The sequence below is a fragment of the Urocitellus parryii genome, chromosome 7 (genome assembly GCF_045843805.1).
Source record: "Urocitellus parryii isolate mUroPar1 chromosome 7, mUroPar1.hap1, whole genome shotgun sequence".
Taxonomy (NCBI): Eukaryota; Metazoa; Chordata; class Mammalia; order Rodentia; family Sciuridae; genus Urocitellus; species Urocitellus parryii.
In genome coordinates this window covers 162355347-162371304 of record NC_135537.1, presented here as the reverse complement: position 1 = coordinate 162371304, position 15958 = coordinate 162355347, and the positions used below count along the sequence as shown (strand labels likewise).

At 39.7% G+C, this 15958-nt stretch overlaps 1 protein-coding gene across 4 annotated transcripts in view; it reads right to left on the bottom strand.

Moving 5' to 3' along the window:
- Positions 1 to 2047: 2047 nt before the first annotated feature.
- The window catches only part of Wipf2 (WAS/WASL interacting protein family member 2), a 49450-nt gene continuing 35539 nt past the window's right edge, over positions 2048 to 15958 (bottom strand). For 3 of the 4 annotated variants that reach the window (XM_026387050.2, XM_026387052.2, XM_026387051.2), the window contains exons 6-8: positions 10458 to 10664; positions 6983 to 7084; positions 2048 to 6794 (exon numbers count right to left, since the gene is read on the bottom strand). In XM_026387050.2, coding sequence (XP_026242835.1) covers positions 6754 to 6794; positions 6983 to 7084; positions 10458 to 10664 — 350 coding nt within the window. In that variant the 3' untranslated portion in view covers positions 2048 to 6753. The remainder of the gene's footprint in view (positions 6795 to 6982; positions 7085 to 10457; positions 10665 to 15958) is intronic. The other variant, XR_013343972.1, reaches the window with a different exon arrangement.

The window sequence follows — 15958 nt, the reverse complement described above, 5'->3', positions numbered from 1 at the left end:
CAGGTTCCTTTAAAAGCCAGAACCCAATTCTAAGTGATGATAAACATTTATCTTTTACCCTTCAATATCAAATAGAGCCTTTTTATAAAGCTGAGAAATAGGAACACAACAATATGATTGTTAGTTAATTGTTAACTTAGTTCATATAGATGAGTCAATACAGAAAGCTTAAGTATATGCTAGGGACTGAACTTGGTATTTTACCAACTATCAGCTTATTAATCTTCACAAGCATCCACAGAGTTGGTATTTCCATTCTATAAATGGGGAAACCAAGATATAGAGGGGATTTGCATAAGCCTGTCCAATGTCACATAACTACCAAGTGGAAGAGCCAGAATTTGTACTGACAGGAAATCAAATTCTTGACCACTTAGTCATAGGGGTGAGGTTAAACAGATGCAGGTTCTAAATAGGAAGAGATGGTGAAGGAGCTTTCTAGCAGCTAAAAACTACAAAACACAGGCTTCCATGAATGGAAAAAGAGTAACTAGAATGCTTTCTGATCAGATGGTATTTCTGACCTAACAGAATAACAGAACCCAGGATGCACCTTCACTATTCATATTTTTATAACCTGGGCATCTAAAACTTGCCATTAATAATTGCCAGCCTTGAGAGATTTGGGTAAACAACTACATTCACAGTAGGAGGGAGCAGAACTTAAGTACTTAAAGTGCATATTGGAGCTGACGAAACCACCAGAAAAATAACAGCATTGGCCAAAGTGACTTGACCCCGGTGGAAGCAGACAAGAGTGTCATAGAATGTCAGAACTGAAGTTTCTAAAAGATTATCTACTTGAAGTTCTCTCTTTTCACTAGTAATGAACCTCCACTAACATTAGGCACACAACCATCAATGTCAATCGCTTCTCTTTCTTCTTGCTGTTCCCACTGTCTGGAATGCAACTCACCATCCTTCTGTGCTAAACCCCATGAAGACTTTTAATACACTTTAGAAGTTTCTCAGCTGCCTTTAAGTCTTTTACTAGACTGTAGGATCCTTGGAGGCAAAGACCATGCTTTATTCATCATCACTGTAGTTGTCTGGTACAGTGAAGTACACAATAAATGTTTGCCAAATGAAGAAATGAAAAGGACATTCTTGCCAAGATATCCACTCTTTGTGTGAAAATTTTTTTTTTTTGTGTGTGTGTGTGTGTGTGTTTGAACGGCATATTTGTAGTCCTCTAAATATCACACCCCAGCTGGGCACAGTGGGATACATCTGTAATCCCAGGAACTATGGAGGTTGAGACAGGAGGATCCCAAGTTCAAGGTCAGTCTCAGCAACTTTGTGAGACCCTAAGCAACTTAGCAAGACCCTATTTCAAAATTTAAAAAAACAAATAAATAAATAAAAATAAAAAGGGCTGGAGAAGTAGCTCAGTGGTAAAATGCTCCTGGGTTCAATCCTCAGTACCAGTAAATCAATCTCACATCCCTAAATCTAGGAGTGAAAAAGAAATTCAATTATGTGTAAAAGCAACCCAGACTGGGCTTCAGTGATGTCAAAGGTGATGCCCTTCTCCAAGTTATCTTCTGGGACTCTTCAGGGTCCTGAGGTTAATATTTCAGTTCTCTTACTTCTGTCTGCAAAGTAGGAATCAGAGATAGGCAACTTCCTTCCAGTGAGCTAGTTCATGGCTAGACTGGGTCAGGAAATACTTAAGAGGCACATTCAAGGCAAGCAGCTCTGCCTTGGTAGTAATTAGAGTGAACAAACTGGTATGCTTATCACTTCACTCATACACAGTATCATGGAGGAGGAAACAAAGTGCACTGGAAGGACCTGTCTAGCATCTGCATACAAGCAATACCACCCAGTGAGGCAAAGAAAGCTTATATGGTTAAGAAGTTGAGAGTCACTTAGGCAAGTTCCATTTGCAGTCAGGAAGAACAATTAAATCAATAAATAGGTAGTTTATTAATCATATTAATAACAATGATGGGTCAAATAATCAGGAATTCAGCCAATCTGGTAGGTATGGATGAAAATGAAATGTCTTTTTTTTTTCCCTCCCTCCCCTCATCCTCCTCATAGGTTTTTATACCTAAATTATGTGAGAGTGATTCATACACACACCCATTATGATTCAGTATAGGAAATGATTTCAAGACCTTTGCTAGTAATGAAAGTTCAAGTTAAGCTCATTAAACCTTAGAGGTTATTATATCAGCTGACCACAGTAAGCAAAAATGTCTGGTTGAATTTTTTTACACCTAAAATCAAAGTTCAAAAACAAAACAAAACAAACAAACAAAAAACACCCAGCTAAGATTTCAGCTTGAAAAGCACTGAGGAAAACAACCAACACCCACATAAGAATGTACACATGAACCTAAATGCTCTGCCCCCATCTTTTTTTCCACTGTGAATTTGAGAATCAGACATACAACACAAGTAGAAACAATCATAAGGGATTCAAGGAAAGGACATAAGGTCAGGGGGCCTCCTGGGTTCCCTGAAATCATGGGCAAAGAGTGGTTCAGTAGCAAATATATATATGATGTATAAATATATATAAAATGACTGTCAGGTTCTCTTAGTCAGCACAACTAACTAGAACTGCAATTTCAAAACATGTGGAAGAGGAGAGAAAACTCTCAGGAAACCACAGATGCTGCTTCTGCTTAAGTCAGTACATCTACTTTCTCAAGTGACATGGAATCAAACCATCACACTTAACCAGAATATGAGGCAATAGGTTTTTTTCCCCCCTCTCTATGCCACCACTTGTGATGGTATTCCAGACAAGAGTACACAGTTCTCAGTTTTTGCTTTTAAGCAAGGTTTAATTAAACTGCACAGCATTCAGAAGAAAGAAATGTACCAAAGAATTGAACCTGAGACCAGATTATACATTTTAGGGGGTAAGGGGGAAAAAAAGAATCAGTGCTATTTGGGAGAGGGAGCACTATAATCAGAATATATCTCCAAAATAAATCATACAATAAATTATTTTTTAAAGAAGTGTATCCACATGTAGATGGGATGGTCACATACACACACGCATGCACACACACATCATTCTAGTCTTTTATTCAGTGTTAACTGTGACTTCCATGTTGGTCACTGTGGAAAACGACAAAAGTTAGACATGAGAAAAGAAGGCTAGGCACTCTCTGCCATCAGTGGAATGAGATTTAAGATAATTAGAGAAGGAACCCACCAAGTTGTCACAAATAAGAGTAGAAAGTAGGAAACAGCAGTTATCAAGGAAGATTTTAATTACTTCAGAGGGAAAGGAAGAAAGCACAGAAATCTAACACAAGTAAAGGCACAATGAACGTGGAGTTGAATGGAACCAAACCCTTCCTTCAGTCAGTTATCCCTTTTTCTTTTTTTGCATGTGATTTTGAAGGTGGTTATAGTTTTGTTTCATTTTGTTTTTAAGATATAAGTCTTGAAGGCAGAGCTATAATGCTCACCCGCCTTTCCCTCCCATTCCCTAAATTAGGGTGGCTTAACAGAAAGCCACCATGACTTTATAACTAGGGACTAATATTCAACAGGGAAAGAAAGACTACAACTGGAATGTGAAGAATCTGATTTTGCAGTTGATTGTAGGTTGGGTTTCCAGGACAGTAGTGCCATCAAAGGGCCTCTGATCCCCTATACTCCACCCCCAGAGCTTCACAGAAAGGAAGGACCCTGGAGTAATACTTCTCCCCCACTCCCATAAGCACTCAGCCTACATATTATTTCAAGTGATCAGGAGAATTAAAACACACCCCAACCCTGAGTTGCTCTGTAGCAAGTCTATTTACATTTTTTTCTCACCTCTTCCTGGAGGTAAATCTGGGTTTCAAGCTGAGAAGCCAAAGGGGTGAGGGGAGTCCCCCAGTGCAATGGCCAGTCTCCTTGCCTTTGCCAGTTAAGAGGCTGGGACAAATTCCTGGAGACAGCAGCCTCATGTCTATCAGCTGGTATAGTCCTAGGCTCTTACTCTGCTGGCGTAGGCTGTGAAAATGGTGGGGCTATGCAGCTGGATCAAATCCCCATGATGAAGAAAACCATACCTGGAATATCAACATGCCTTGGTCCAGGTTTGTTGACCAGAGAGGGGGAAGACAGGCATCTAGCTCATTTAAAAACCTGGAGGTCACTGCCCTGCTTCCTAGAAAGGGCAGTAAGAAACAACTATTACGTTTTTCCCACTAAGGAAAAACATCATAAAACCAAGCCCACACAATCACTGTTAACACAGCTTCTCAGATGCTTAGTTGGGCAATGTCTCTTCCCTCCAGGAATGGAGAAGGGAGTTAATGGGGACTGGGCTATAGCCTCAACATGAGACCACCTGATCTTCCACTGAAGAGTTGACATCCCCATGAGCAGATAAAAAGAGCAGTTTTAAAGGTGAGAAGTTTTAGTGCTCTGCAGCTAGCCCACCTTAAACCTATATTACAAGCTCTGTACAACATACAAAATAGACCAATAATTATGAGGATCACATTCCCATCTTCAATAGCAAATATACATGATAATAAATCTGTTATTAACAGTGGGAAGAAATAATGTATAAGGCAAAGATATTTAAATAGGTGCTGTGTCATTAACATGTTCCAAAGGAGAAAAGCCATTTGATTAGATCTAGACCCAGGCCTTTTTGTTTTTCATGAGGCCAAGACAAAGTACAATCAATACCCATGTGACACAGTCCAAATGCTGAGGAATATGAGTGGTAGCAGGTCATGGGGAGGAAGATATCAGCCCCAATGAAAAGCTGAGGTTTGGTTTTATTTGTGATTCTTATTTTGATGCTCTATGTATGTTTGAATAAAGGAAAAAGAAAAACACACTCTGATAAACACTGTACAAAAGGCATCAACTCCCATTTCAAAAATAAATGGGAAGACTTCACAGTCAAAGTTCAGTAACTTGTCAGCATCTACCCTGGAACTCTGCTGCAGTAACAACTCTTGCACTCTCCTCTCTCTCAGCTCTAGTCACTTCAGGATGCTGGGGAAATGTCTGGGAGGTAACTGCTAACAGATTTTAAAAGAAGCATGATAAATAATAATTGAAAAAGTCTGGTGACAGACCTAATCAAGAGAGTCTATATCCAGAGTTAATGTGGTCTAAGGGATGGCAAAGGACAAAGAGACTCCAAACAGATAACCCAAGTTGAGCCCTCCTTCACCTACCATTGAGAAGATTTGGGTTTCACCTGACATCATGCTCAGATCCTTAGTTTATGATCTAATGGATTAGAAAGGTCCCTGCAGCATTTCAAGCCTGTGATGTTTCAGAAGAGGGTTTTAAATAGTTTTCCCCCTTCATTTCAAAAACAGCCTGGTCTCCCTGCTCTCATGCCAAGTTTTGAGTAGCCTCTATATATGGCAACAGCTGTAGCAAACCAAACCATCTGGTGTGTGAAGCCCAGGAGCCCCAACCTGTTGTTGGAGAAGGGAAAGTCACTGTCCCATCGTCCAACCTCAGTTGGTCCCTCCATTTTCTCTGTGCTCTTTTAATTAAGGCCTGGAAGACAAAGAAACAACATATTGCTGGCTACCAAGGAAGACCTATCAGATTGAAGCGCACTTCACACCAAAGTCTTTTGTGCTTCTTGGCATAAAGGAATTTTGAGTATCTCCACAAACTTCTACTCACTTCCTCACCCCTTTAACTCTGCTGCATTAGCCCCTGAAATCTTGGGAAGGTGAGGCTGATAAAGAAAGGAATGGAAAGAGCTTTCTCAGTCAGATGGGCTGTGAACTTCAGCATGAGCAGGCCATAAAGTCTTTTGCAGAGTGTTTTCCCTTCCCTTCTTAAGTCATTCTGGAGCATGAAGGACTCAAAGGGCTAGGGTCAGTAAGACAAGACTGAGGCAGACTTGAAGTTGAAGTTAAGGCCCAGACCCTGTCTTCCTATTTCCTACCAGCAGTTTTTGGGATTTGTGAATCAGGAATGAATGATGCCCCTGACAAAAAGGAATTTTTCTTTTGAGGAGATGGGGCAGAACACCCTTCAGCCTAGCACCCTGAGGAAAGGGGGCAGGAAGTCCTAGAGGACTCAAATGGCTCCTAGTTCCTTAGTTACAGAAGAACTGAATAGCTCTAAAATGATCCTCAGTTTATTTCGCCCTCTCATTTGATTAAAGTTTTAGTTCAACTAATTAGTATTTAGTGTTTATATCGAACTTACCCCTGGGATTGGGTGGTGGGCAGTGAGAACAAAACTGAAATACCCCTAAAAATAAAGAAGACCCATTTCCTTGTCCTTTCTCCAAAGCTGACCTTTAAAACAGATCAATTCTCTGCAAACTCCTTTACTGCTTCACTAAAAATGCCCCCTCCCTTCCCACCAAAGTTCTGGCCGTGCCAGCCTCCTAAATTATGGAATATAATCTACCTGCCAAGCTCCCCCCACAGTGGATAAGGGCAGATAAGGTACCAAATCTCCACCCTGCCCAACAATGAGTTCATTCACCACAACAAGGCACCTTTCCCCAGAGGACAGCAGGAGACATGGAGGCTTTCTCCTCTTCTGGCCAGCAAGGGTTTGTTAGAGTAGGGATGGATACAGAGTTTGAGACCCTACTGCCGACGCAAAGAGTCCAATCACCAAGTCCAGAGATGAGATGCATAGATGGAGGTGAGCTGGAAGGATGCTTGGAGTCTAGGATTGTTTGCACAGGAGAAACATGTTAGGAGCTCTCATGCAGGTTTCAGGGGAATGGAGAGGACCATCTGACAAAAAAAGGAGGTCCATCCTTTTTCCTGAGGAACAGGACCAAGCCAGACTTCACCTGAGAATGGGTGGCAGAGGTGGGGCTCCACGGGCAGCTGAAAAAATAAAATAAAAGGCTTTTTAAGCTAATTTTTAAAATCTGGGGACTAGATTGTCTTCTTGTTTTGCTTTGTTTCTTTTAAAGAAGATGAAGATGAGGAGAAGCAGATTTTTGACTTAAGAAAACACAAAAATTCTATATTCTATGCAATTATGGAAACACTTTCTTTACTACTTCTCTTACCTCGGTTTGTTTTGCTGGGATATATTCTCTGAAAATGTTTATATTCTTCTGGAGCAGGAAAATCTTCTACTGGGTGAAAAGAATACTTTGATTCAAAATCATCTGCGAAAAGAACAGAGTATTACCTCATATTGAACTTCTCTTGCTCCACAGACCTCTGTCTTATGAGCCCCCCTTACTAATCTTTAAATGCACTCTGACATATGGAGGGCCTGCCTTGCCCATCTAACCAAGGTTCTTAAAGACAGCAACAGCAGCACCCGAGGTGGCTCCCATGCACAAACTTGGTTATTTTAAGGAGTAAGTCTTTGAGCTGATTCTTCAAAATTTCCCATCAAAAATCAGGCAAGAGGGCTGGGGATGTGGCTTAAGCGGTAGCGCGCTTGCCTGGCATGCGTGCTTGCCTGGCATGCGTGCGGCTGGGATTCGATCCTCAGCACCACATACAAACAAAGATGTTGTGTCTGCCGAAAACTAAAAAATAAATATTAAAAAAAAAATTCTCTCTCTCTAAAAAAAAAAAAAAATCAGGCAAGAACAGGAAACTGCTTCCAACTGTTTGCATGGAAGCAGAAAGAAACAAGAATTCCAAGATTCAATAACATGGTCATTTTATAGATTGTCACCATGGGAAACTACCTGAATTGAATCTACAAATTACAGAATTAACCTCAAATGGTAATATTTTTCTGCAGCTTCTGAGAGATTTGACCACATAGTTCCCTTTCAGCCTAGGTTACCCTCATTTAGTTCTGCAACATACTTGAGAGAGCCACCTCCTTGGTCCCACTACCACTTTCTATGGCCCTCCATAAGAAGGCTCAAATTTCCTATAGGTGCAGTTTAATCACATTACAAAGATTTCTTCATTATGGATGTGTGTTCAAAGCAAACACCTGGTACATTTAATAGGAACAGACTGAAATATGGGGGATGTGGGCAGGAGGGAAGAAAACAACCACCAAGGAATCCAGAGTGCTAGGGCTACAATAGAGCTTAAGCTCTATTCCAGGGGTCCTCCACAGTGGATAAATAATATTCTCTGGACCACATTTTCTATGGCTCCATTCCACAACCAGAATCTTTTAGGTAGGGGGTCTCAATACTTATAAACTTGGAAAAGTTAATCTGGTGATTTCCTGATCTAATCAATCTCCTTGTTATACAAATAATAGAAATGAGGCCCAGAGAAGTGAAGTGACTTCCTCAAAATGACACAGCTAGTCAGTCAGTGATCTCTGCTGATAAGAGTTGTGTGATGTTTTGTTTGTTTGTTTGTTATTTGTTTCAATACTGGGGATCACAACAGGGCCTTGGCATACTAAGCTTGTTTTGTTTAGTTTTGGGGTACTGGGGATAGAACCCAGGACCCTGCACATGCTAAGGAAGCACCACCACCGAGATATACCCCAAGCCTACTTGTTTAGTTTTTACACAGCTAAAAGGAGCTCTTCCTAGGATATATAATTCTTGTCTGAACAATCTTAAAGAGGAACAGCCTCTGCCATGAAAACTAACCATAAGTAATGATCCTTGGGGGGACTTGAGAGGAGCTTTAGAGTTAGCATGACACCTGCTGATTATATTTCAACCTATTCCAAAGCAACCATGCCTAGAATTCACATAAGAAAAGGTATGTCAATGGATGGGGCATGAAAGTCTGAGGGTATGTGCCTAATAGAAGAAAAGGTAGGTCCCAATCTCCACCATGTCAGTTTAGGAACTGACTTCCTTAACAAGACTCCAAAAATGCAAGAAGTAAAATCAAGAATCAATAAACAGGGGGCTGGAGATGTGGCTCAGCGGTAGCGCGCTCGCCTGGCATGCGTGCGGCCCGGGTTCGATCCTCAGCACCACATACCAACAAAGATGTTGTGTCTGCCGAGAACTAAAAAATAAATATTAAAAATTCTAAAAAAAAAAAAAAAAAAGAATCAATAAACAGGATGGAATAAAACTAAAAAACTGCTTCACAGCAAAGGAAAAAACCAATAATGTGAAGACAGACCCTATAGAATGGGAAAAAATCTTTACTACACGCACCTCCATATGGTATTAACCTCCAGGATACATAAAGAACTCAAAAAACTCAACACCAAAAAAAAAAAAAAAAAAAAAAAAAAACCCAAATAACCCAATCAATAAATGGGTAAAGAAACTGAACAGACACTTCAAAGAAGAAGAAATACAATCGATCAACAAGTATAAGAAAAAATGTTCAACATCTCTAGAAATTAGAGAAATGAAAATCAAAACTACACTTCCATCTTTTTTTAAAAATATTTTTTTAGTTGTTGATGGACCTTTTTTATTTTTTTTAAAATTTATTTGAATGTGGTGCCGAGAATCGAACCCAGTGCCTCATGCATGCTAGTCGAGCATTCTGCCACTGAGCCACAACCCCAGCTCCTACACTTCCAACTTATTCCAGTCAGAATGGCAATCATCAAGAATATAAGCAACAAGGGCTGGGATTGTGACTCAGCGGTAGCACATTTGCCTGGCATGCGTGAGGCACTGGGTTCAATTTTCAGCACCACATATAAATAAATAAATAAAAAGATCTATCAACAATTAAGAAAAAACAATTAAAAAAAAAAGAATACAAGCACAATTAATGTTGGCGAGGATGTAGGAGAAAAGATAACACTCATATATTGCTGGTAAGACTGCAAATTGGTATAACCATTATGGAAAGTAATATAGAGGAGATTCCCCAGAAAACTTGGAATGGAACCACCATTTGACCCAGTCATCGTACTCCTAGGTTTATACGCAAAGGACTTAAAATCAACATTCTACAGTAACACAGCTCTATCAGTGTTTACAGCAGATCAATTCACAATAGCTAAACTATGGAACCAACAAAGTGCACTTCAACATATGAATGGATAAAGAAACTGTGGTATATATACACAATGGAATATTACTCAGCCTTAAAGAAGAATAAAACTATGGCATTTGCCAGTAAATGGATGGAACTGGTGAATATTATGCTAAGCAAAATAAGCCAACCCCAAAGTACCAAAGGCCGAATGTTTTCTCTGATATGTGGATGCTAATTCACAATGGAGATGGAAATAGAGGTATTTTGGACTAGACAGAGGGGAGAGAAGGGAGGGGAGGGGAGTGATAGTAGAATGAATTGGACATTATTACCCTATGTGCATATATGATTACATGACCTCTGTAACTCTACATCATGTATAACTAGATGGATGAGAAGTTATACTCCATTTATGTATGATGTGTCAAAATGCATTCTACTGTCATGTATAACAAGTAGAATAAAAAAAATTAAAAAAAAGATTTAGACATTAATAAAAAGGATTGAGAGTAAATGTCAGAAAGGAACTGCTGTAAACAAAGATTATCTTGTGGCCATTCCCATTCCACACTAGCCATCTGGCAGCCAAGACACTGCAGTCAGTGAAGTAACCACAGGAACTCTGAGGCAAAACAACTAACTACTTACCCAAGAAAGATCGAACAGTGGTGATAGAATCTCTGTGGCCATTCCTCAGGGGTGGTGGAGGAGGGGGTGGCCCAGCTGGCGTCCTTGAGGGTGGAGGTGGGGGTTTTCCTCTGTTCAGGGGTTCTGACCCATGCATTCGGTATGGGGGTGGGGGTGGAGGAGCATCCCTGGCACCATTTCTGATCATAGGGGGCGGAGGTGGAGGAGCTGCAATTAAAATTCAAAGTAGTTAGGTTTGGGTGTTGAGCTGGCAAGGGGAAGGAAGATTTGAGAGACACAGCAAAAAGTGTCTTAGTGCTTTCCTGAATAACTGGGTGCTATGAGCCTCTCAGTAGCATGTTAGATATCATATTCACCTTCCCCCTCATGCTTATTTCTTGAATAGCACTGTCACTTTTCCAGATATCAAAGTTTCAGACCTTTTTAGTTTCCACAAATGAGTCAAGAATCCTATCTATTCTTGATGTCTTTCCCCTAGCTTTTCCATCCCTTCCTCCACAATTCTAATTCAGATCATCTCACATTTAGCCTGTTCTGCAAAAGCCTTCCAAGTAGACTTCCAAGTATTCTTGCATCCAATCTCTTACGGCTCAACTTTAACTCCCTAAAATACTTGCTTCAATCTTTTCAAGGCTTTTGCATCTTGTACAAAAGAAAGTTTCAAGCCCTTTGCTTAAATAGTAAACTATATCAGTAAGCCTGATCTCTTCTTTTCCTCCCTTCCTCCCTCTTTCCCTTCTTCCTCTTTTCTTTAGAAAAGAATCCAGCAGAGCTTTACTACTGAGCCACATCCCCAGCCCTTTATTTTTTATTTTGAATCAGGGTCTCACAAAGTTGCTGAGAGTCTTGCTAAACTGCTGAGGCTGGCCTTGAACTTGTAATCCCCCTGCCTCAGCTTCCCAAGTCTCTAGTATTATAGGAGAGCACCACCATGCCCAGCTCTTCTTTCTTAATTTCTACACTGGGTCAGGTGCCCCTCTTCTGCACTACACAGTGTATCCATACCACTCTACTATACTGCATATGGGCTTCTTCCCTAGTATACTATGTACTCCCTAATGTCTGAATAGTTCCTTCTTCTGTGCAAATGTACAGCACATGGGAAGTATTCCATGTCTAATGAATAAACTGAATCCCTGTTTTGTTCTTATGGCTCTCCCTGCAATACTCTGAAATCCCTCTTCCCTTAATACCAAGTTGTATCTTTTTTTTTTTTAATTTGTTTTAGTTGTAGTTGGACACAATACCTTTATTTTATTTATTTTTTATGTGGTGCCGAGGATTGAACTCAGTGCCTCACACGTGTTAGGCAAGCACTCTACTATTGAGCTATAACCTCAACCCCCAAATCCTATCTAACTTTCAGGGTTCAATTCAAGTCCTATCTTCTCAAGGCTTTCTTCAAAGCAATCTACTCTATTTTGAGCTTCTCCTTTTTTTGGTATCTTACAGCATATATTCCAAAACTTTACAGTACAGACTAAATTGAGTGTTTTTCAGAATATATATAGTAGATTCACCTTGGGAAGTTACATATATACAGTGTTTTTCTCATTGCTCAAAAAATTTGGGAACACCTCTTTTGGAAGTGCCTCCAAAGCCAGTTTATCAGAACCACTGATATTATTATGGGAAGTCACATTGCACTTCTGAGGCTGTCACATCACCATCAACAACAAAAACGTTTGGCTGGATATAGTGGTGCATATCCTTAATCTCAAGCAACTCAAAAGAGTCAGAGGCAGGAGGCTCCCCAAATTCAAGGCCAGCCTGGGCAACTTAGCAAGACCTTGTCTCAAAATAAAAATAAAAAAGATTGGGGATACACATATTATAATCAGTCACTACATTTCTAGGGTCAATTCCACAGAAATAAAAGTGTCACTGTGAAAGCTTAAAAAAAAAGGCAGGGGAGCTAGGTGCAGTGGTGCATGCCTATAATCCCAGCGGCTGGGGAGGCTGAGACAGAAGGATTGTGAGTTCAGAGCTAGCCTCAGCAACTTAGCAAGGCACTAAGCAACTCAATGAGACCCTAGCTCTAAAGAAAATACAAAATAGGGCTGGGGATGTGGCTCAGTGGAAATGCCCCTGAGTTCAATCCCAGTACCCATAAAAAGGTGGGGGGGTTAGGCAGGGGGTTTAGGTGGAATACTCCTAGGTTCAAACCTCATACCAAAAAAAGGAAAAAAAAAACAAAATGTGTACCCATCTCTGACTCTGCTTCTTGGCCATTTACAAAAATCAAATTCATCTTTATTTTTTTTTTAAAGAGAGAGAGAGAGAATTTTAATATTTATTTTTTAGTTTTCGGCGGACACAACATCTTTATTTGTATATGGTGCTGAGGATTGAACCCAGGCCGCACGCATGCCAGTCGAGCACACTACCACTTGAGCCACATCCCCAGCCCCTCAAATTCATCTTTAAAAGACAAAATTTTGCCAAGAAGCTAATATCAAAAATATGCCTAAGGGCTGGAGCTGAAGCTCAATGACAGAGCGCTGGCCCATCACATGTGAGACACTGGGTTCAATCTTCAGCACATAAAAATAAATAAATATGGGCTGGGGTTGTAGCTCAGTGGTGGAGCACTTGCCTACTATGTGTGGGGCACTGAATTCAATCTTTAGCACCACATAAAAATAAACAAACAAAATAAAGGTATTGTGCCATCTACAACTAAAAAAATTAATTTTTTAAAAATTTAAAAAGCATGCCTGAGAAAAGGGAAATATCACTGGAATAGGTTCTACAGTGTTTAGGTTGTATTATCATAGGCTTTTAATTAACAAGAGCAGCTACCACTGACTGGGTATCCATCACATTCCAGGCATTTCACTATGTATTAAATCTTTATTTTATATATATATACATATATATATATATATATATATATATATATATATATATATTTATTTATTTATTTTTTAGTTGTAGGTGGACATAATGTCTTTATTTTTTACTTTATGTGGTGCTGAGGATCGAACCCAGGGCCTTGCTCGCATATGCTAGGCTAGTGTTCTACCGCTGAGCCACAGCCACAGCCCCTGTACTAAATCTTTAAAAACTAAAACTCTAACAGCCACTCTACAAAGTATTTTCTATTATCCCCATTTCACAAATGAGACAACTAGGACTCAAATTATTTGTCTAAGGTCACAGATCTAATAAAAATAGACTCAGCATACATCTGCTCTTTTTTGGGGGGTGTGTGACAGAGAGAGATGCCGGGGATTGAACCCAGGGCCTTCTGCCTGCTAGGCAAGCACTCTACCACTGAGCTATTATCACCAGTACCTACATCTGCTCTTTGCAATATCCTCACACTGTTCTACCTCAAGCAATAAGGATCTTATCTCCCTAGATTTTTTTATTTTTATTTTTTTAATTTTTGTACCACGAATTGAACCCATGGGTGTTTAACCACTGAGCCACATCCCTAGCTCTTTTTTGTATTTATTTAGAGACAGGAAGTCTCACTGAGTTGCTTAGGTCCTCACTAAGTAGCTGAGGCTGGCTCTGAACTCATGATCCTCCTGACTAAGCCTCCTGAGCTGCTGGGATTACAGGCATGCACCACCACGCCTGGCCCTAACTAAGGTGTTGGAAGTGTGTCTTAACACTGTTTTAATTATAAAAGTGGATATTATCATTCCTCCTGAAATATTGTGAGAACTCCTGTAGGGTGATCATATAGCTGAACACAGTAATGGGATGATACATATGAACACACACAATCTAGCACAACAGACTCAATAAATGTTAGTTTTTGTTTCTCATAAGATATGCTCAGAATGTGAATTCTCTCTCATTCTTTTTAAGGACTATTTAAGATATGGGCAGGGATCACTGGATATAATAAAGATTAATCTCCTTATCACCTAGCAGATCTCTAAACCTGTTTTTATCCCAAATCAAAGCTCTTTTTTATTCCTTAAACCCTAGATTTCCTAGGGCCCTGAAAAACTGTATCTACTTGTAAGGCAGAGAGGGTTAGTTAGGTTCACAAGGATACCAGCTAGACACTAGACAGGTCTCAGTGAGGAATGCCAACCTGAGCTGGCCAAAACAGAGTAAGCCAAGAGTGATCGGCCTGGTTTATCCAGCTCCTTTCTCACAAAGGGTCATCCCAACCATGTCCCACTCTCTCCAATAAGCCTCTGAGCTCTTTGACAGATCCTGTTTTAAGACTATTTCAAATGACAGAGCAAGAGTCCAAAGACCCTAAAAAAACAATCAGCTTGCAAAAGAAGCCCTGGGGTAGGAGACAGCCTTTTGGAATCCAAAATAATCCGAGTTTTGAAGAAAACATGATGGATCAATTTTCTCTTTTGATTCCCTTAAAAAAGGACTGTATTTTACTCCTCAAAGGAAAATTTAAGAAAATAAATTCTGTGGATCAATAAAACCAAGTTTTTTGGTGGCTGAGCACTCTTGAGAAGTTAAAGATTCCATGCTTTCAAATATAAATAATTCATATAGAAACAAAAGGACATTATCACATAATAGTGCCACAATATTATCTAAAAAGGTAAGTCCATACCTAGAAGCAATTTACATAAAACCAGTAAAATTCATCAGCACCTCACATTTTCACACATATTTTTATTTAGCTTATTATGTTTTTAATTTTAATTAATTTATTTTTGCAATACTGGAGATTGAATGCAGGGATGCTGTGACACTTAGCTACACCCCCAGCTCTTTTTACTTTTTATTTTGAGACAGGGTCTTGTTAGGCTACTGAAGCTAGTCTGGAACTTGTGATCCTCCTGCCTCAGCCTCCCAAGTTACTGGGATTACAGGTAGGGCTGTGCCACCATAGCTGAATCACTTACAGATAAGTAAAGAAACAGAAAATCAGAGCAATCTGCCCAAAGCCATACAACAAATAGAGTCACTACTCAGAAAACCTCAGATAAAAATATCTTTTTTTCCCAATGTACAACTCTTAAAAATTGCTGTTCTCTGGCTGGGGTTGTAGTTCAGTGATAGAGTGCTTGCCGGACATTGGGAGGCACTGGATTTGATTCTCAGCATCACATATAAATAAAAAGCAAAATAAAGGTCCACTGACAACTAAAAAAAAAAAAGAATTGCTGTTTTGGGCTGGGTCTGTAGCTCAGTGACAGAGCACTTGCCTAGTACATGTGAGGCACTGGGTTTAATCCTCAGTACTGAGTAAAAATAAATGAATAAAGAAATGTATTGTGTTTGTCTATAACTAAAAAAATAAAATAGATAAAAAAAAGAACTACTGTTCTGGTTACTGATGAGACATAAGCCGAGGCCTCTCCCAGTCCAACATTGGTAATGGCTAACTAGACAGAAGAACAAAGATCATAATTTCAAAATTTTCCAAACAAAGCACATAGAACTGAGATGTGAGAAGCAAGACGTCTATAGACTATTCAAACCATACAGAAATTGTGTTTTTCTCTTCTTCTCTCCTGGATGGGTTTGAAAGATAACAAGCTTTTCCCAAACAAAGTGTCTTTTTA